General features: G+C 36.6%; 2 protein-coding genes across 2 annotated transcripts; both read right to left on the reverse strand.

Annotated features, from left to right (window-relative positions):
• Window positions 1–9,905: 9,905 nt before the first annotated feature.
• Window positions 9,906–10,530, reverse strand: LOC133518701 (cytochrome b5-like). Its single transcript, XM_061852372.1, has one exon. It carries the CDS (start codon window positions 10,362–10,364, stop codon window positions 9,981–9,983), a length of 384 nt encoding a protein of 127 aa, XP_061708356.1. The 5' UTR covers window positions 10,365–10,530; the 3' UTR covers window positions 9,906–9,980.
• A 6,235-nt stretch (window positions 10,531–16,765) lies between these two features.
• Window positions 16,766–17,295, reverse strand: LOC133518702 (cytochrome b5-like). Its single transcript, XM_061852373.1, has one exon. The coding sequence runs from the start codon at window positions 17,212–17,214 to the stop codon at window positions 16,831–16,833; it is 384 nt and encodes a 127-aa protein (XP_061708357.1). The 5' UTR covers window positions 17,215–17,295; the 3' UTR covers window positions 16,766–16,830.
• Between the last annotated feature and the right edge of the window lie 3,867 nt (window positions 17,296–21,162).

A 21,162-nucleotide genomic window follows, 5' to 3' on the forward strand; every position in this document is an offset into this window, starting at 1 on the left:
ACAGTTTATATTTATTATGAGTTAGAGGATTTACTTATCATAAAAAATTATCCTAAAAAGGTGTGTAACGGTTTGCTTAAACTTACTTACCAAACAAAATATACCAAATTAGTGGCCTGTGTTCGGCGCTTTATGCAGGCCAGCTGACAAAAATAAAGATTGCATACATTGTTCTTTAAGCTGTTAAAGTAAAAACACAACATAGATATATGAGGCTAACATCAATAAGATTGCGCAAGTTAAATATCATTAGCACTTAAATAAAATACTTACTCATAATATAAAAATATACTACATGCAAATATCTCCAAGTCGAACTATCGTAACATAAATCGATATCTGTCCAATATCATCTGTCGTATAATTAATGCATCCCAAAAGGCAGCAGCGCCTGTCACGAACAAATGGACATGGACCATTGTACACAGTTATTTGACCTATTGTAAACCTTTTTGAAACGAATTAACGTCTACTAGTGGCTAGTTATATGTACTGTTATACTTACCTACAGATTTAGACAGCCTAGTGCTCAAAAATTAAATGATTTCTTGATTTTAAATTCTTGCAACAAATTGCCTATTTGTATTAATATTTTTGTAATTAAACGTAATATAATTCTACGAAATATTTTTAATTCAATGATAATTTACATTAATTTAAGCACCCAACAAAAACGCTTAAAGTAGGTACCTATGATAATTAATATTCATATTTTCTTAGCTTTTTTAGAGATTTACAGTATAACTTGTTTTAAAAAAGGTATGTAGGTATAGATGAGGTATATGTACTGAAATTAAAGATTATACTCGTTGGAGTAAAATGGAAACATTTTAGAGAACACTGTTAATTGAATAATGAAATATACCGAATAACCGTAAGACACAAATATGAAAGTGTCTGAACATTTTTTTTTAAATAATAATGGGTACTTATACTACTTATACACTTAACTAAGCAAGCATTATAGTTAGTATAGCAATAACGATGTGACGATCTCTGCATATGTAAAGCAAACAATTCCTTAACCAACTGTACAAATATATGCTACTATATTATGTCTCTTAGAGAACCCGAGACAGGCCAAGAACGAGTACTGTGCATACTGCATGCCGGTCCGATTCAAAGAATGATTTAGACACGTATCTTCAAAAGATCGATAGCTAAACGACATGTCAAAATTCACGTTTATTTCGACGTTTTGTGGACCGGTTTGGCCTAGTGGGTAGTGAAGCTGCCTACGAAGCTGATGGTCCCGGGTTCAATCCTGGTAAGGGCATTTATTCGTGCGATGAGCATGGATATTTGTTCCTGAGTCATGGGTGTTTTCAATGTATGTAAGTATTTATAAATATTTATATATTATATATATCGTTGTCTAAGTATTCTCAACACAAGCCTTATTGAGCTTACTGTGGGACTTAGTCAATTTGTGTAATAATGTCCTATAATATTTATTTATTTCGATTCCGATGTGACCCCAATAAGATCTATCTACGATATTTGTAACGTCAAAGTGACATTGGTTGCCCGAATCGAGCTGCTTCTGTCAATTATACGACATATAAACGAGATCTAAATGAGAACTTATCTAAACCAGAACTTATCGTTATCGTATTTCATTCTTCGGGCTGTGTGTCCTGCTCGTCTCGCTTTTACTCGTTTCGTCTCAGCCTGCTCCGATTGGGTCGGTTTTTCCGGGACTCTAGCTCGGCGAATGTGTACAGCCGTCATACGTGTACAGAGAGGTTCGACGTGCCAAGTAATCGTATGACCTGTTAAATCATATCATAGACTCATAGTCTATATAAATACAGAGTTTAAACTTAGTCACCTGCAATAATTATTGATGTAAATAAAATATATAGGTCATACCGAGCAACTTTTGTTATGGGGCCGACCACGAAACGCGAAAAAAATTGGACTCTCATAGAAAACGTCATAGATAGTAGTGTGGCTAAACATGTGATACCTACAGCTTATAATGATTATGTCAACTTCAATTTACCATGTTTACGCAAATAAATCATTATCTTATCTTATCTTAACGTCAGAATAGCCATTTTTTTTAATTAGGACTTTTATATTCACATCGTAAATTATTACAGGCGACTAAATTTACTTTTATTTTTCCATATAAAATAATTCAACGAGCAATGTATCACTACTTTGTTTTAACTCAAAACGTCGCATTAATGACGCGACGTCATAACTGTCACAAGTGATCAAAATGTACAAAATACAATGCCGCTCGAAAAAATTCAAAAAATAATTATGTTGTTGTGGTTAAGAGTAATTTTTTTTTTCTTTAAGAATCGTTTAATATCACTAAAACCTACGTCTCGTTTAAGTTTGTGGTCATATCAAAAATACACGCGGTATAGAATCGTATTTAGACGTGACGTGACTTATGTGATCTACATGAAACTCAATCCGTCCATTGACTCCAACGTCGAGTTTACCTCAGTTCTAAGTTCTAATCAAATACTTCGTTGAGAGAATCCTAATGCATATTTTACCCTTGTCAAAACACATCAAAAAATATATTCTCGATTTCCTATTCCGCATAAAAATCAAAGACAGTCCAAGTCTATCTAATCTAATAACGGCTAATGCCTACATCACTTTCGATTTAAAGCAAAGATATTCAATATCTCTGGATAAATGCAGGTGATTTTTTTTAATAGCCGCAGCAAGCCGAACATATCTATATGGTTACTAAGTAAGATTAATTACGCTGTATTTGCGATAAGAGACCAGCAGACCCAGCAGCCTCTATCCCTTACCCCATTCAGCGCTAATCAGGACACAATATAATGCGTGAATCCCAAAAAAAAATTATCTACATAGTTAAGAAATGTAATTAGTCTTAAGTTAACCTTTCGTATGCTAATGTAAAAGGAAAATGTTGGCTGGTCAAAACATTAACTTAAGTTCAGTGCTAAAATATATTTAACCAAGGGTTATACTGGGTCAAAAATCTTTTTGTTCTCTTGTTTCTGACTCTGTCACGCTTTTATATGTTTTATATGTTTTCTAAAACGAGTGCTATGGTATGTCTTTCTAGCTGTAGATTATCTTTATCATGAGAGCCATTAAAACTAAATTTCATCTCATACAAAAAGCTCCTCTTTGTCACATTTTTTGGGACCAAAAAACAAGACAACAAAAATAATTGTTACCCAATTAATTCCATAGTGTTACGAAAGTAGTTTTTATTCAAGTTATGAGCATGTAATTGTGTTGGCGTAAGTGGTAAACTTGTCAGAGTATCTTAAACATAACATTATAACCTATATGATTAATTTAAATACCACAGCAATGAATTAAGACTCAATGAAGGCCTTAACTATGTATTTTTTTGCTATTATTCTAATAATGGCCTGGCCAGCGATCTTCTTGCCCACATCTGGCTGTGTAGACAAGATGCCAATCGTTCACGCTCCGTAGCGTAGCAGTAATCTATCTCTATCACTCTTGGACATTAGTGCGACAGAGACAGTTGCATTTCATTCGCTATGGAACGTTGACGATTGGCATCTTGTCCACGCACCCTGGGGGCCTAGCCAACATGATAATCGTTGCCATCTTGGCTAGGCCCCCTAATATTTTTTAAACGCATAGTAGTATTTATTTCTGAATCTGTTAAAATTATTTACATCAACTTCATCGTCGGCTAGCAAACCTTGTGTATCGGCTTAAGTACTTATTATACATATATTATCTGAACTACGACAAAATCACATACTATCCTAATCTATATGAGCTGCTTCCTAGGCGACGTCGACATATCGTTCGTAATATCCACCAAACTGATTCATATAATTATCTCGCCTTGTGAATCTCGTAGCTTGCAGAGCAAGAGTTGAACAATCAAAGCAAGCCAGTGTAATTTTGTACCTGTGATAATAAATATATAAAAAACCCGGACTAGTGCGAGTCGGACTCGCCCACCGAGGGTTCCGTACTTTTTAGTATTTTTTGTAATAGCGGCAACAGAAATACATCATCTGTGAAAATTTCAACTGTGTAACTATCACGGTTCATGAGATACAGCCTGCTGACAGACGGACGAACGGACAGCGGGGTAGGGTAATAGAGTTGGATTTCTCCTTGTCAGAATAATAAGTGATATTTTATTTAGAAATAACAGTTCCACTACGACTTTAATTACTAATCGTGACGTAATGGAACAGACAACTTTGAGACACTCAAATATTCTTTTTTGGTTAATTTCTGAAATTCTCACGTCAGGCCGCGTAGCCAACGTTACAATCGTTCACGCTCCGTAGCGTATCGTAGCTATCTCTCTCTATCACTCTTCCATATTAGTGCGACTGTGACAGTTGTTACGTTACGTTGTTACGTTAGTTGTTGTGTTACGTTGGTTGGTTTGTGTATAGTCAAGATTACAATCGTTGATAGAAAACGCGAATCGAAACTTCGATAATGTATGGAAATAGTCACGTGACGTTTCGTAACATCAGTCATCATTGATGATTTCAAAACCGTCAACAGTAAAGATAGGCCCGATCATATAATTCCGGCCGAACATTCTCGTTTAGTGCGCACCAATGGAATGGTACAATGCGATTGGTTAATGAGTTCACATTACGCGCGTTTGTTTGCTCACCAGTGTGTTGGCGTTGGCCCCAATCTACACCTTATGGCGCTGTAGGCGATTGTAATATAACAAATAGTATAATGTATGCACAATTAGGCGATATTACGCCACACGTCGGCCGCAGAACTATCTAGAACGGCTTGATTACGGCCAATGTCATATTTTCCATCATCGCTCTCTGTACACGGTTGGTTAAATGATATTTATATGATTTTTAATCGTTAAGTGATTTATATAAAAAAATTACGTCAAGATCGCTTACCTTCTTTCTAATGCTAAAAAAACGAACTCAAAGCTTCAAATGTTGCCGGCCCTATGATATTACATGATGTGATACATCCCACACATTTACGGCAATTGGTTACACGACTTCTTTTTCTACCATTGCCATTGGCTTTGGTGCATTATGAATGCACAAGAGGTGACACTTGCGCGTAGCCCATCCTTTACTAAAAGACTGCTGAATAAGCTATGTTTGTACGAAGTACGTAATGCATATAAAAATAATAGCAGTATGTACAGTCGCCATCAGATATATCGTAGCGGCCGAGGTGCTCAAAAATATCTGGACATGCACTCTAGCGTTTTGAAAATAGAAGCGTGTTCAGATATTTGTGAGCACCTTGACCGCTCCGATATATCTGATGGTGACTGTACTTACGACTGACACTAATTGAGTGACAGTTGACTTATGGGTCACAATAATGATATAGAAAAAACAAAAAAACAAGGAAAAAAAGAAAATACGAGGATTTTAAAGTGATCTCCAACCCTTAACCATACTCTGCCAGGTGAATATGTAGTAGCCACGAAATCGCTGAAGAAAAAAGACTGTCCCATGGAAAAATGGACGTCTAAGTCAAAACATGAAACCGGGATTTTTTTCTAGATTTTCTTTGAGAACTAAATAATAAATATTTATATTAGGTATGAGATAATCTTACACAAAACAACGTAGTCCCACAGACGATATTTCGTTATAAATTATAAAAGTCGGACAAATGCGAGTCAGACTTGTCCATCGAGGGTTCCGTACTTTTTAGTATTTGTTGTTATAGCGGCAACAGAAATACATCATCTGTGAAAATGTCAAGTTCTATTCTAGCTATCACGGTTCATGAGATATGGCCTGGTGACAGACGGACAGACAGACAGACGGACAGTGGAGTCTTAGTAATAGGGTCACGTTTTACTGTTTGGGTACGGAACCCTAAAAAAACATTGGTACAGGCCGCGGTTTCAACCACGATCTCTAGCCTCCGGTTTATCCGTGTCGATATAGGGTTATGGATTGCAAACCAGATTCCCAAAGGATTGATAGTCGGCGTCAAAGGTGTTCGCTCAGGATGGGCATCACGTAGCGACGACGGAGCGAGGTCTTATTGCTTCTATTGATTTATGAATACTTTGGTTATATGTTGGTACCTACTTTGTCAATAACTTTATCTGGCAGCCGTATATACGGGACTAAGATGGCCAAATTTTTTTTCTTCAAAAAGTATGGTTCATTTTAAACTTATGTTAGGTTCGCCAAACTTACGTTTAACGGCGAAATGAGGCACTCATTTTCAACGTTAGTATATACAGGGTGTCCCAAAAAGGACACGCCATAGCGACACTGGAGGTAGACCAGCCTGAGAGGGTTCCAACCAACCTAACATGACCCTAGTAAAAGTTGCACCGTTTTCAAGTTATTGGCAATTTAACGTTTTTCGTGAATTTTGACCGTTTTCAGCATTGTTAGGCTCAGTGTGCACTTATAAAGCCCTTAAAATAAGTTTTTTTTATGTGTGCGGCACCATGAATAGTTAATTAGGATAATAAAAGAGATATTTCATCGATAACCTACGTGAAATGTAAAAAAACAAGGGCTTGATCTAAAGTTTTATTCGCAGCGAAACATCAATTTCAACTTTGACCACCTGCCGTGAAAAAAAACTACTTAAAAGGTAACAAAAAAATAACGCTATAATATTAAGCATTTTATGCAGATTCTAAAATGGTATAAAACATGCACATTTCTGCCATAAAATAATGAGTTATTATCATCTTTCGAATGCCTCATAAAGCTAAGTTGGACTAGGGAATTTGCAATCCAATGACGCGTAATTCATCTTGGATTCTTATTGGCTTTGAGTGCAAGTTCTCAAATGGTTAAAAGAGTGAGACAACATGAGATGCACTCGCTCTATCTCGCTCTTTTTATCTCAACTTTGTCACACGGTCAACTGCTACCTGGGATTATCGTAGGGCTTATCTCTTTGAAGACAGAAGTGTAAGCTTTTGTTTGTACAATTGTGTCATCCATATCTAATAAGCATTCCGGAATGCGTAAGCTGTTATGATATCATTGCTACTAAGTAAGGATATCATGAAGTAAGAAAGGTTCGAAAAAAATGTAATACAGATTGAAGTTTCATTGATTTATTTATTTTTTACAACAGGTGCTCAAATTGTTTTCCACCGCTTGTATGCACGCTTGGCAGCGTCTTCTGAAATTTCTTGTTAATTTCCTTAAGTTAATTTCGGATATGTCTCGTGCTGCCTGAAATACACGTCGCCGTAGTTCGTCTTGGGACCTTATTGGCTCGGAGTAGACCTTGTCTTTTAAGCATCCCCAATAAAAAAAATCCAATGGATTTAGGTCCGGCGAACGCGGTGGCCATAATACTGGTCCTAATCGGCCGATCCATCTTCTTGGGAATGTCTGCGAGAGATGGTCGCGAACATCGCGAGCGAAATGTGCTGGGCAGCCATCTTGCTGGTACCACATCCTCTGTCTCAGTGCGAGCGGTGTGTCTTCAAGTAAAACTGGCAGATCGTTTTGCAAGAACTGCAGGTAATTTCTCCCATTTAAAATAGCTGGCAACTCGACCGGTCCTATTATTTGGCCATTAAATATTCCCGTCCACAAATTAATTTTAAATTGATGTTGGGACCGGTCTTCTCTCCCTTCGTGTGGGTTTTCAATTTGCCAGCTATGAATATTGTGGAGATTGAGATACCCATCTCTTCTACACGTGGATTCGTCGCTCCACATCACTTCATTAAAAAAGTTTTCATTTTCTTCCAGTTTTTGAAGCATTTGTCGGCAAAATTCAACGCGGGGTGCGTAATCCGTCGGAAGAAGTGTTTGCAGGCGTTGAATATGATACACATGATATTTATGACGTTTTAAAATTCTCTGCGCTGAGGATTTATTTACGCCGATACGACGTTCAATATTTCTTAGTGAAATTTCTGGCTCTCTTTGTACCATATTTAAAACCACGTCGTCGTCAATAGTCCGGGGCCTTCCTTCAGCGTAAGCCTGTCCTGGCCTTCTGCCATTTCGATATGCATTCACAACTCTTAAAATGATTTCATGAATCGTGGCATGCCGATTGGCATACCTTTGATTGTACAATCTTGCAGCTGATCTGGCGTTGTATGAGACAATTCCTCTGTTAGAGACACGCCTAGTTTCTCCATAGATCATGTGCATGTCACTGTACTCACGATCGGTGTAGTTGTGATCTGCCATTGTGATGGAGAGGTTCCAAAAAGCAATAATCAGTGTCCGTGAGCGGTGCCAAGTTGTCGTTTCAGTCCCACAAACATATCAAGTCAAAAAGAAATCAGAGTCCAGATGAAAGCCAAGTAGATTTGTTTAGGACCACGAATACACAGCAGCAAAGATAACACAACAATTGCACGAAACACACGGTAACGAACTAATCAGGATTAGGATTCCTAAATACTTACTAGAGATAAGGATGACTAGTGGCTATCCCTCCTCCTTCTGTTTTTAAAGAGAATCCGTAGGATAATCCCAGGTAGCAGTTGACCGTGTGACAAAGTTGAGATAAAAAGAGCGAGATAGAGCGAGTGCATTTCATGTTGTCTTACTCTCTTAACCATTTGAGAACTTGCACTCAAAGCCAATAAGAATCCAAGATGAATTAGGTACGCGTAATTGGAGGCAGCTCGAAACATATCCAAAAAGGATTGCAGATTCCCTAGGCCAACTTAGCTTTATGAGGCATTCGAAAGATGATAATAACTCATTATTTTATGGCAGAAATGTGCATGTTTTATACCATTTTAGAATCTGCATAAAATGCTTAATATTATAGCGTTATTTTTTTGTTACCTTTTAAGTAGTTTTTTTTTCACGGCAGGTGGTCAAAGTTGAAATTGATGTTTCGCTGCGAATAAAACTTTAGATCAAGCCCTTGTTTTTTTACATTTCACGTAAGTTATCGATGAAATATCTCTTTTATTATCCTAATTAACTATTCATGGTGCCGTACACATAAAAAAAACTTATTTTAAGGGCTTTATAAGTGCACACTGAGCCTAACAATGCTGAAAACGGTCAAAATTCACGAAAAACGTTAAATTGCAAATAACTTGAAAACGGTGCAACTTTTACTAGGGTCATGTTAGGTTGGTTGGAACCCTCTCAGGCTGGTCTACCTCCAGTGTCGCTATGGCGTGTCCTTTTTGGGACACCCTGTATATCTGCGTCACTTTTTCGTGCGATGTGTCACTTTTTGACACAGCTCGACAGGTAAGTAAGAGCGATACGTTCACGTAATGGATACAACCAAAACCAGACTTTTGAGTACTGGTTGATGATTACGAAATGTTTGGCTTAAATTGCATTAAGATATTTTATTTAAACGACAAATGTTAAGCCTGTTAAACGTGACTATAGTGATAAAGTACACCCAGTTTTGAACTGTTCGGTTGTATCAAAGTTTTATTATTTTATATTACAGACACTAAACATCAGTTCAACTACACCATCTGTCTGTCCATTTAATCTGTAATTTTAATAGATAATTTGTAAAGAAAGTATAAGATTGGGCATTTGAACAATGAGTATTACGTATATTCTTGATTTGAACTGTAGTTTTTGTATTTGGGATTTAAAAACAGAATTTAGTGAAATAAAGTGTTGTAAACTGAAAAGAATAACAAACTATTATATAGATAAGTAGTTTCGCATAAAATGCTTGAAGCAGGTTAAAATATAAGATGGTTTTACACACATTATTTGTTCATACAGATAAGATTAACGTAGGTAAAGTAAAGAGCATCTAACAAGAATATGGTGATATGTAACTAAATACTAGTACACACATCAATAACTATGTAATCACCTATTTATGGCAGAAACTTTTTCTCGAAAACCTGTATCAAAAAAAAATTGTATGAACTGTTGATAGATAAGTGATAACTGGAAGCAGATTAGATAACTAATGAGCATATTATCTATTGGAGAAACGTCCAAACTAAATGATTTAAAAATATTTATTAAAATACAAAAGTCAAAATGATTCACTCTTAAAGCTAAGCAGTCAGTCACACTTCACTAATTGAAAAAGTATTGCCAAACCACTGTTGCTATGATCCCGAGAAAGATAGGCAGTTTCCAAGCGGCTAGAAAACCTTCTTCTTTAACTACAGTAACATTACTGTATTGCGGTCGTTTTTTCTCTGGTGTCTTTTCCTCATCGACCAGCTCACCAATCCTGTATTTCTTCATTAACTCCTTAGCATCTAAACTGTGTCCAATATCGTCGAAATTCTCCGACGCGTCTTTACCAACAACGTTGACTAGGACCTCATGACCGCCGGGATGCTCGTCGAGGAACGCTTTGACATCGTACACGTAATTGTGGATGATGATTACGGTATTGTCTTTTTTGTTGTAAGAGGAAACCTCAGCTCGCGTGAAGCGTTTCGTGTCGGACATGGTGCGAGTTTCTGACTCGGCGCACAGTGCAAGACTGGCGGAGGCGCGGGCGCCGGCAGAGACAAACACGAATGGTATATCAATTAGTTGCGTGAGCGCTGACGAACGGAATCAATGGCAGAACCGGTGTAGCGTGACCTCGAAATAGTTATTAACTTTACGTAATCCAAGAGCCTACTTATACTAGTTAACTTAAGGCATAAGATCGAGTTCTTGGTAAGCCATTGGAATAATTATCGGTCCTCCTCACCCCGCGTTATGATAACTAATTTATGCTACGTCATCATGGCTCATGAGAAACGTGTTTATGCAAAACAACACTAAACACCAGCAATTTTATGCTGAGACTAAGATGACAACGTCGATTTATTAAAATCGTCCAAAGTTAGAGGTTAGTTATGAAATGAGATATAAGCGATATAATAATAGATAATATTTTCAATAGTTACCTAATGTTAATGTCGCATTTATAAAACCTATTAATTATTAAATAAAGTGATCATTTTCGTGATCATGTAAATTCTCCACAACAGTGAGTGAAATGTGATTTTGTTCCCTATTTTTTAGCAGCAAAGTGTGCTTGTTTGTTAAATTCTTTTTATTTTTTCGTATGTATAATCTAAATCCATCATCAGTTTTCCAGTCTTGATACGACACGGATCAACGATAACTGTATGTAAAAATGTGATTAAAAGATAAGTAAAGTCAGACGTAGATAAGTTGGCAACGATTTTGATAGCGCAGCCTGTGCTAGTGTTAAGTAATAGTCACAATTTCATAGAAGTTTGACGTTTAAAATGACACTTGTACTGTCAGGGCTGTCAAAATCGTTGTCAACTCTCAAAATCTTGGTCGGACTCTATGTCATGAAAGATTGCAGTAAGTACCCATTTCTTTGCGTTACAAAGATGTATGCTAAACAAACAACCAAAGGAGCAAGTAGTGCAGTAGTACAGAGCAATCCCACATTTAATACAACTTTATACTGTTAACGTATTTTCAAAATATAACCTTATTGTATTAAGCCTTTTTTTTCTCGCTGATGGCGCACGTCTGTCACGCGAGTAAAAATGTGTGAATAGAAAAGTTGTACTCCCAAGTCTTAGCGGTTATAACACATTGAATAAATAGTATTCCCACGTGTAAATAACCTTTCCTTCTAACACATACCTATGTTTAAATTGAGATTAAAATTATACTACAACCACCTTCTTTAGGTTGCTCAAGTTTGAAATAAGTTCCCTAAAAACCAGTTCTTAAACTAGAAGGTTTACGAGGCCACTGCTCAGATCAGCTAAGTGGCTTTAGTTCCGTCGATAGCTAAAATTGTATATACCTACCTAATTATTTACCTTATTACTTTGATGTTAAGTTAAACATGTAGGTCGGCTGTACAGTCTGCGACATGAATATTTAGATTTTACAATGGGACCAACCCAAAAGTTTCAAAAATTACAGTTTCATTCATTTCAAGTGATTACACGTGGACGTTTTTATAAGACAAACAACATTTTAGAATTTCACTGTTGGTCCCTTGATAAAAGTAGTTCAGTACGACCTACAGATCATCATCTTGCAGAGACGAGACGTCTATCTAGAGGTGCATCCACATTCCACACCGCACTTAACTTTTGTGGAGGAACTCTGCAACACGGTAACATTAGGTAATTTTCCTCACGTTGTTGCAATGTTGCACATTACCATTATAGTCACATGATTATAACCTGTCTTTTTTATGAAGCGATGCCTGGCACCGCCTCTCTAGCATCTAAACAAAAACACATGTGCTAGAAAAAATCACCTGAAACTCCTGAAAGACACCTATTTATTTGGTACTAAATACAAGTAAATCGTGATCTTTCAATAACTAAAGTTAAATTAACACCGCTCATACTGACATTAAAATAAAGATTTAACTGTTTTAAACAGAAGTATATTTAGAGTTGTTAAGGTAAAACTTTAAAACCATTTTTATTGCGCGCGGCGCGATATCCCTTAACTCATTATTAAAAAACTAAGGAATAAAACAAGTCATTTTTCTATCACGTATTGAAGTTACATTCTCAGATTGCGTCAGGGGGCCGCAAAAACCGAAAATCACATATTGCGGGCATCTTTCTCTTTTACTCTTACTAAGACGTAATTAGAGTGACATAGAAAAATGCCCGAAATTGACGAACTATGATTTTCGCGGTTATACCCCAGGATCTTTCTCTGATAAGTACTTACTGAAAAAGGTGACGCATTACTTTTGTCTTATTCTTATTACCAAATGATTCATTACAATAATTGATGAATTCTACCTAAAATCGACCTCGAATCCTTACCACAGATTTTGGGTTCCTTTCTCAGAATCACTAGCATATTTCCGATCTTAATACTAAATAAATTTCACAATTTTTGTATAGAAATTTTAATATCCATTACGACACACACAAGAAAGTTAAAATGTGACGTAATGGAACGGGCAAATCTGGGACATAAAAAAAATGGTGGGAGCGGAAAAGCTAAGGATTCTGTGGGTTAAAAACAATTAAAGCTATACACACTAGAGTATGCCTGCGGAGTTTTGCCTGTACAGTTCAACTGCAAAGTTAAAGCTGTATAGGAAACTGCACAGTGGAATGCCACACACTCTCCGTTTTACCTGTACAGTGTACAGTTGATAAAACTGCGCAGCCGCAGGCCAGCTTAACTTTTAGTGTTCCACCTTTGCCAAGCTACAGGGCCCTAAAAAGTCCACATTTTTATGCAAACAATTTTTTTAATTCTCTGACTAGGAATGTTATTATTGGTAAATTTATTATTATAAGTATTGATTTAAGTATCGCCATGAACATCGAATGCCATATTGCATAGATACTATAGCAAGAGATTCACATAGAAAAATATGTATGTGAATCTCTTGCTACGCAATAGCCAAATATAAGACCATTGGCCTTCAGAGGTGACAATGCCATGGTCAAACTTGTTATACTCGCTCATCTGTCTGTATTGACCTCTAAGGGCCACCATACACTAGCGTCTTTTGAGCGTCGGGGTCTATTAGTTAACGCTATGGAAAATGGCGTCGCTGCGCAGTTGCGTCAACGTTGGGTCGAGCAGCAGCCATAGACGATCGGGGGACGCTAGTGTGAGGTGGCCCTAAGGGCCAATTAGGCATTATGAAAAAAAAAATGAAAGTTGTTTAAAAAAAACAAGGTGTCATCATCTTCATCTTCCTCGCATTGTCCCGGCATTTTTGCCACGGCTCGTGGGAGCCTGGGGTCCGCTTGGCAACTAATCCCAAAAATTGGCGCAGGCACTAGTATTTACGAAAGCCACTGCCATCTGACCGTCCAACCCAGAGGGTAAACTAGGCCTTATTAGTCCGGTTTCCTCGCGATGTTTTGCTTCCCCGAACAAAAAACACAGTGTATAAATTATGTAAATACTAATGGTTTGTGTACCTATAGTATGTACATAAAGGACGAGTCGTGACAGCGTACAAGTCACTAAACAGCTTTAACGTGGCGGATATCACCGATTTAGATGTTATTCGTGTTTGCTATGGGAGTATATCTTTAGGTTTATGGTTACATATATTATTATCTACAGACCGACTCCACTCTGGCTCTTATTACGCAACTTGCCGTTACGATGTGTATAACTACACAAACAGCATTCTGAAGATTATTGCTGATTTCTGTTTGTTGTCCCATAATGATAACTTTAATTCCTAAATTAATTAAGTTCAATATAATTAAAGTATTAACATAGTTTTTAATTCTTATCTTATAATATGTAGAGGCTGTTCGGAAAGAGAAGAGTCGTCGTACGTATTGGACCCCATACATTCCACAACTCTTCTCTTTCCGCACAGACTCTAATACAAAAAAAATGGGATCACTGTTATTACGAAATAAACAATTAAAATTGAAAATGTAGTTATAGTAAACACCCCTATAATGGAACAGGCACCAGTTATGGGATTGTATAGACAAATCCTGTATTAACAAGTATTTATACCATTACTTTTTAATCGCTGGCAACATTTTACCATAAACAGGAGCCAAAGAGCTGCTTAAGTTTAATTTTTCATTGATATTTGATAGTTTGAAAATGAATGGCGCCATACATCCCATGATTGGAGCAAAAAACTACAGTTTTAATTGGTTAATAATATTGAAACGAATTGCAGTAGCTTTCATTAAATACAAAGAAAACATAAAGGACGAATTGGACATTCAACTTTTAAAGCTTAAAACGGTAGAAATGTTACAGGTGTCGGTGAAATATCAAAAATGGCGCCGTTAACATTTAGTTAGGCCAAATATTAGATCTAGATACGATATGGATCGGATATGTCAGTGTCAAAAGTGACGTTTTTGTTTGAAGAAACGTCACTTTTCATATCCATATTTTTAATTTTATTTTATTTCATTTGTAGTTTTAATTGTAAGATGTTTATGGACTCTGTCTGAAATAAAAGAATTTTATTTATTTTTTATATCCGCGATAATTATACACTAACAAGATTTTCTTATACCTCCACCATATTGCGGATTTTCAGTGGTACTGATTTATTTTACTTTCACAACAGACGTTGAAAGTCATTTAATGTCACCGATTTAAGCAAAAAGAAAATATTTTGCTAGTATAAACTATTGTAAGTACCTACCATAAAAAATGCTATAAAAGATTGTCATACATCTTTCACAATGTTTTGAATATATTTACATAAATAAAAATAACAAAAGATTGCATAGCATGAAATGTTTTGAATAAACAATGTTTTTAAATTAGTCGTTGACATGACCAGTTTTCAAGTTTATTGTTTGCATCTCCTTTATTTATTTTACTTACTTATAAAATGTAAAAAAAAAACACTTACAAAACTATACAAAATAAAAATCTAACCTAGGGTGCCGCCAGCAGTGGGACAGGGCCCTAGCTGCCGGTGGTCAGGGCCGCAGAGGAACCGCCGTAAGTATTATACGCGCCGCGTATAGTACGCGCCGTGTCCAAAATTACCGCCTTCTGCATCTGACCCTTGATCCAACCACCCAGTGTCTCTTAGGTGTTGGTCGGAATTCTTCGCTATGAGGCCATTCGCTGACACGACTGTCAGAACAATGTTCGTAGAGTCAACATCCCATTGATTGCATTATTACGAGTATTATAGTCCTCACGTTAGCTTGATGTGGCTTGGGGACTTAACTCCTTTGAAATTCTATGCAAATGGTTGCAGTTTTCAGCTTTTCTCACCATGTTTTCCTGAGCCAAAGATCTATTGGTAAATAACTATATTTAATGTATATATTCCAAGAAACTTAGGTACCTATTGATTCGAATCTAATGACATACCAGCTCAAACCCTCTTGTTATGGCTATTTTATTTGTCTGATGTTTCATTTGACCGAATGCGTCTTAAAAACGGTTGAATGTTTAGAAGAGTCACCAGTCACCAATCTTAACGCGACCTAACTTAGCCCAATGGCTTCTACAGGATGCTTTTATAAGTAAAAAAAATTATCAGTCCTTGAAAAAAGCGCGTTCGGTCCAATAAGATATCGGGCAAACATATTACGAAGGTTCAATATGATACCTAAGCAAAGGTCTATATCTACCACCAGTGAGGCATAGGTATATATGTAGACTGGCCACGTTTATCAATATGATGATAACGACATTAGAGGACGTCACTTTTCGACACTTAATAGAAAGAGACGGACGCTTTATTTTATTTATTATAACAATAATTACTTCGATAACTACTTCCGACATACTCGTACGCCCGCTAGTTGTAATGATAAAGAAATAAGCACAATCTCATAATTTCGAAATATAATTTAGCTAGCTTCTTCCAGCGACTTCGTTTTGTAGATTTAGTTAACCTATCCATTATACCACTTTTATATACATCTACATTTAGTATACCATACCAATGTCATAATAAATTCCACCCCCATTTTCATACCCTTAAGGCATAGTTGCCGGGATGAAAACTATCCTATGTCCTTCCCCGGGACTCAAAATATCCTCTTACAAAATATCATCTAAATCGGTTGAAGTGTTCAAACGTGAAGAGGTATCAAGTTTACATCAATTATTAGGCGATGCAATTATCTCGCTTCCACCCCGCTTTTCACCCTCTTAAGGGATAATTACCGGGATAAAAACTATACCAAATCCAAACTATTTTTTATTTGGATAATACCGATGGATTATAATCTGAGAATATATAGTATGTTAAAAAATGTAAGCGCAAAGGGTTATCGTCCCATAGAAAATTTGAAATACACGTCTTTTTCTACTCACAAACTTGTTTGACCGGCTATCGGTATATGATATGATGCAATCAATGTTTAACAAGTAATCAGCTGTTGACAGCGTGACGGGGAAAGTTCAAAACGAAAGCATTATAACATTACCTTTAATAAAATAGTGTACAAAACCTTAACAATCCTTATACTAAGCAGTCCAGTTACGAGAAGTATAGGTACAGAAGCGAAGAAACCAGCGCAGCTACCAACGGGAGACGCCAAGTACTGAACAATCCTGATCCTCCATCATGCTTAACATCATCCCATTTGACGTTTCTCTTCGCCTTCTCGACTCTTTCAGACTCCACGATTTCACCAACGAGATATTTCTTCATAATCTCTCTAGCGTCGATACTATGACCGATATCGTCGAAGTCCTCAGAGGCGTCTGTGCCCCCAACGCCTACTAGGACCTCATGACCGCCTGGATGCTCGTCTAAGAACGGAGTAACGTTGTACACTTTGTTGTGGATCACGAAGAGAGTGGCTTCGGGCTTGTTTTGGGCCTCTACTTCGGCGCGCGTGTATTGTTTTTGGTCGGACATGGCGCGGGCTCGACGTTCGACGGGCTACTGACAATGCACGCTCGGATATCTGCAAAGACTCGGTTGCCGTGACTTTGGATACACTTGAGGTTACGAGTATATGATAGCGTCAATTAAGAGGGAACGTGTTTGTTCGTGCAAAAATCTTACGCTACCAATGTTTTGCTCCAAGCTTATTTTTGGTCTTAGGAAACTTATTACGGCCTAAAGATAATCTTGGAGGCACTATATGTAAGATGACATTATTACTTGTTTGTTGGCTATCGTCTAGTCGCAATCATTAACACAAATATTTGGCCTTATTTGGCTCTAAACCGATTGGTTTTGTTTCATTAAAAGTACACGAACCTAGATCCGTTATAAAATCGAAGTTACGCTCTTATTTTAAAATTACATTCTGTATCATTATGAAAGATGGAAGAAAAAGAAAAAGGTGGAAGTCGTAACAACTATTAAAGAAAGCAAAGCTACATATTTCGGACATATATATAGAAACTCAAAATATGACTTATGAAAACTAATTATTGAGGGGAAGATTGAAGGGAAACGAGGACGTGGGAGAAGGAGAATATCATGGACAAGGAACATAAGAGACTGGTTGGACGTGGGCAGTACACAGAAACTAATTCGCATGACTTCAGATAGAATGACATATAGACATAAGGTCGCCAACCTCCGAGATGGAGAAGGCACTTAAAGAAGAAGATCATTATGAAATTTGACATGAACATTTAGAGGGCTGGCCAGTATTGTGTTCAAATCAGAAGCATTACCATCCAACGTGGCAATGCAGCCAGCCTTCTGGGCACACTGCCGATCGGCAGTGACTAGGGGGACGTTTTTTTTTAATTTATAAGGCCTTTAAGTTTATTTGTAGTCTATATTATTATTTTTAAGATTATTTATAGTTTATTGTTAATTCTGTGAAATCTCGTTTAAAATGTCTGGTACTAATTGTTGTAATTGTTTCCGTTGCTACAAATTGTAACGTAAAGAAATTAGAGCACACCAAAACTTCAAAGCAAAACTTCTACTCGATCTTTTTTCTTTGTATAACAACAACACTGTGGTGCGAATACAGTGGTTAATAAATTATTATATTAAAATAATAATAACAAGTCAGCCTATATGCCGCCCAGTGCCGTCGCACTGCTTGGCACGAGCCTCCTCTCTTGCGCGAAAGGGTTTGGGCTACAGTCCCCACGCTGGCCCAATGCGGGTTGAGGACTTCACATTATTATTATTTTATTGTGGTTTTATTTAAAAGCACTTAGGTACATGTAAGATGAGCACGGATCGGATGTTTATTCCTGAGTTAAGACGAAATAGGAAGTTTTTTCCTGTTTGGCTATTAACATTATTGAACATATTATGACATATTTAGATTCCACAGCTATACCCCTTTGTCTGGTTTTTTATAGGATTTCTAATTACCTATCATAAAAGTTAGGAGCATTTAAAAAATTGTATGGCCAGGCACCCAGAACTGAAGTCTTAATGAGCTTACTGTAGGTTGGAGGACCAGATATTGTGTATATCGCAGATTTTATTTTATTTGTATTTGTTTAAAAATGGTAAACTCACACGAACCCTTAACATCATTGTTTCTATCTTGTCTCTCCACATGTACCTACCTAAACAGTTCTATCCTATTGTTTATGGCACATTTAGTAAAATTATCTAATTATGCAAAATCAAGCGATAAACACGATGGTATGTTAATATGTTGGTATATAAAATAACATGGTATCTCGACATAAATAGGAGATAAGGACGTGTGAATGACAGCTGGTTGTTGGAGAATATCGAGAACAGTAATATGAATAAGATCAGCCAACAGGGATCGGAAACCGGTATTTTTTGTATGGGAACGAAAACGGTATTTTTTCGTTCTTTGTTAATTATTTCATTTCTAATTGGGCAATCTAATAATACGAAGTCGTTATCTAAAAACACAACCGAGTCCTATATTTGGAGTATAAAATAAACCGAAATATATGTTTATTTCAGAGTTTTTCCAAAAAACCGGTTACGATCCCTGTCAGCCAGGGTAATTTCAACTATGGGGCTAATACAATTACAGTAGGCGCTCGGTAATCCGGTACAGGAAAATTTTCCCCCATGCCGGATTATTGTAAGTGCCCGATTATTGGATTTGTATGTAAATAAAAGTTTTATATAGAAGTTTAATCAATAATGGCAGCATGTTGGGTCTCAATATTATTATGCTCAACATATAAAACGGGTTCGGTTGCCGAAGAGGAAGATGATGATTTAACGTAAAATGTATTTATTTTAGAATGCTTCTTATATATTTTGTTAATAATATTGCCTGTTGATGACTGACTTAACACAAGATTAACTTAGCCTATGGCCCATTACATAAGACACTGGCGCATGCAGACGAAGCCAGTGTCTCATCAGGGGGCTTCCCACGTTTCTGAAACAATGCTTAAGATTCTATTGGGGTTATCTCGTATCCTGCGCATGGTTGGAGCACACCTTTAAGCGTGAAGAGAGATAAGAGTAGACAAATAGTCAGGCAGAATTATCTACTATCGCATTCATAATATTAATAGAATGCATTTTGTGGGCGCTGGGGTTCGCATTAGGAACATATAGGTACCTAAAAAATAAACACCTCTATGACTGGCACCAGTAATGGGATGGGATAGACAAATCCTGTAAAATATAGTACATTTCAATGCTAGTGCGGAAAGTATGTCATTACTTCACGAGTACCGAGATATCCCGTAGAGTAGAGAGAGAGGCAAGACTCGGGACGAGTGAAGAATGACATTTCCGCACGTGTATCGAAAGACGTTTTTTAATACAGATGCGAAAAAATAACAATAACAAGAAGTAATTAGAAACAATTGTAGAACAGAAACAATTGTAAATATAAAACATTGTACTATTATTACTTAAGTATCGTTATTTAGAATTATTTGTCTATCGTATATTTAAATTGTAGAAAAACAATATCGAATGTTGTCTTTGGAAATTTAAAACATGCTTGCAGTAAGAAAAAACGCCTCTTCTTTGACAGGCGTTTCGGCAGCTATTCCGTTCCATTCAGACAACTTATTAACAACGGTTTTTCAATATTCAATATTAAAAAATAAACATGTTACAATGATGAAGAGGTAAGTAATAACATATGAAATATCAATATTTTTATTATTCTTACATTAACAGTAGGTTTTTATGTTCATTACGACTTTTAAGGGAAACTAACATTAACACTCATCAATAAGTAGTAATGAATTAGAACAAGTATAAATTAAAAAAAATGGAAAAGTGAAAAGCAACTAGTTCGCGAAAACTAGCAGTAAAGTAGCACTTTTTGAGCAACTGTATTAAAAAGTAATATTTACCATCAGTTTTTATTGTTTTTAAATTCTGACATCAATTTACCATAATCAAGAGCAATAGAAATAATTATTAGTTTAAAAATTAATGGCGCCATACATCGCATGACTGGAGCAAAAAAACATTTTTTTAATTTATTGATAAAATTGAAACCAATTGTAGCAGCATTGATTTAATACATAGAAAACAAAGGACGAATAGGATATTCAACTGTTCACACATATATTACACTGTAAAACTACCGTTACAGATGTCGGTAAAATATCAAAAATATTCAAAATTTTCTCTTAGAAGTTTATGATTGGTGCCGTTAACATATACCACCATGAAAAAAATCCGCAAGAATTTCCAAGATAAAACTAGTTCTCCAATGTTACGGCACAGAATAAATAGTACTACGGACGTTATGCGAGGCGTGGCAGATTATAGTCGCTTATCTAAAAGGGCCTAAAATAAAACGGCATAGGAGCTACTTGCCATACTCATTGCTGTGAGCTAGTGACAGGCGCAACGCAGCAATCAAAACCGGACAAGAGCGTGACGGTCCATGCTCAGTGTACTACGGAACCCTACACT

Source organism: Cydia pomonella, chromosome 6, assembly GCF_033807575.1.
Source record: "Cydia pomonella isolate Wapato2018A chromosome 6, ilCydPomo1, whole genome shotgun sequence".
Lineage (NCBI taxonomy): Eukaryota > Metazoa > Arthropoda > Insecta > Lepidoptera > Tortricidae > Cydia > Cydia pomonella.

What these genes read in the sequence shown, in the direction of transcription:
- LOC133518702 (XM_061852373.1), bottom strand. Translation starts at nt 17,214, where the DNA reads ATGTCCGACCAAAAACAATACACGCGCGCCGAAGTAGAGGCCCAAAAC.
- LOC133518701 (XM_061852372.1), bottom strand. Translation starts at nt 10,364, where the DNA reads ATGTCCGACACGAAACGCTTCACGCGAGCTGAGGTTTCCTCTTACAAC.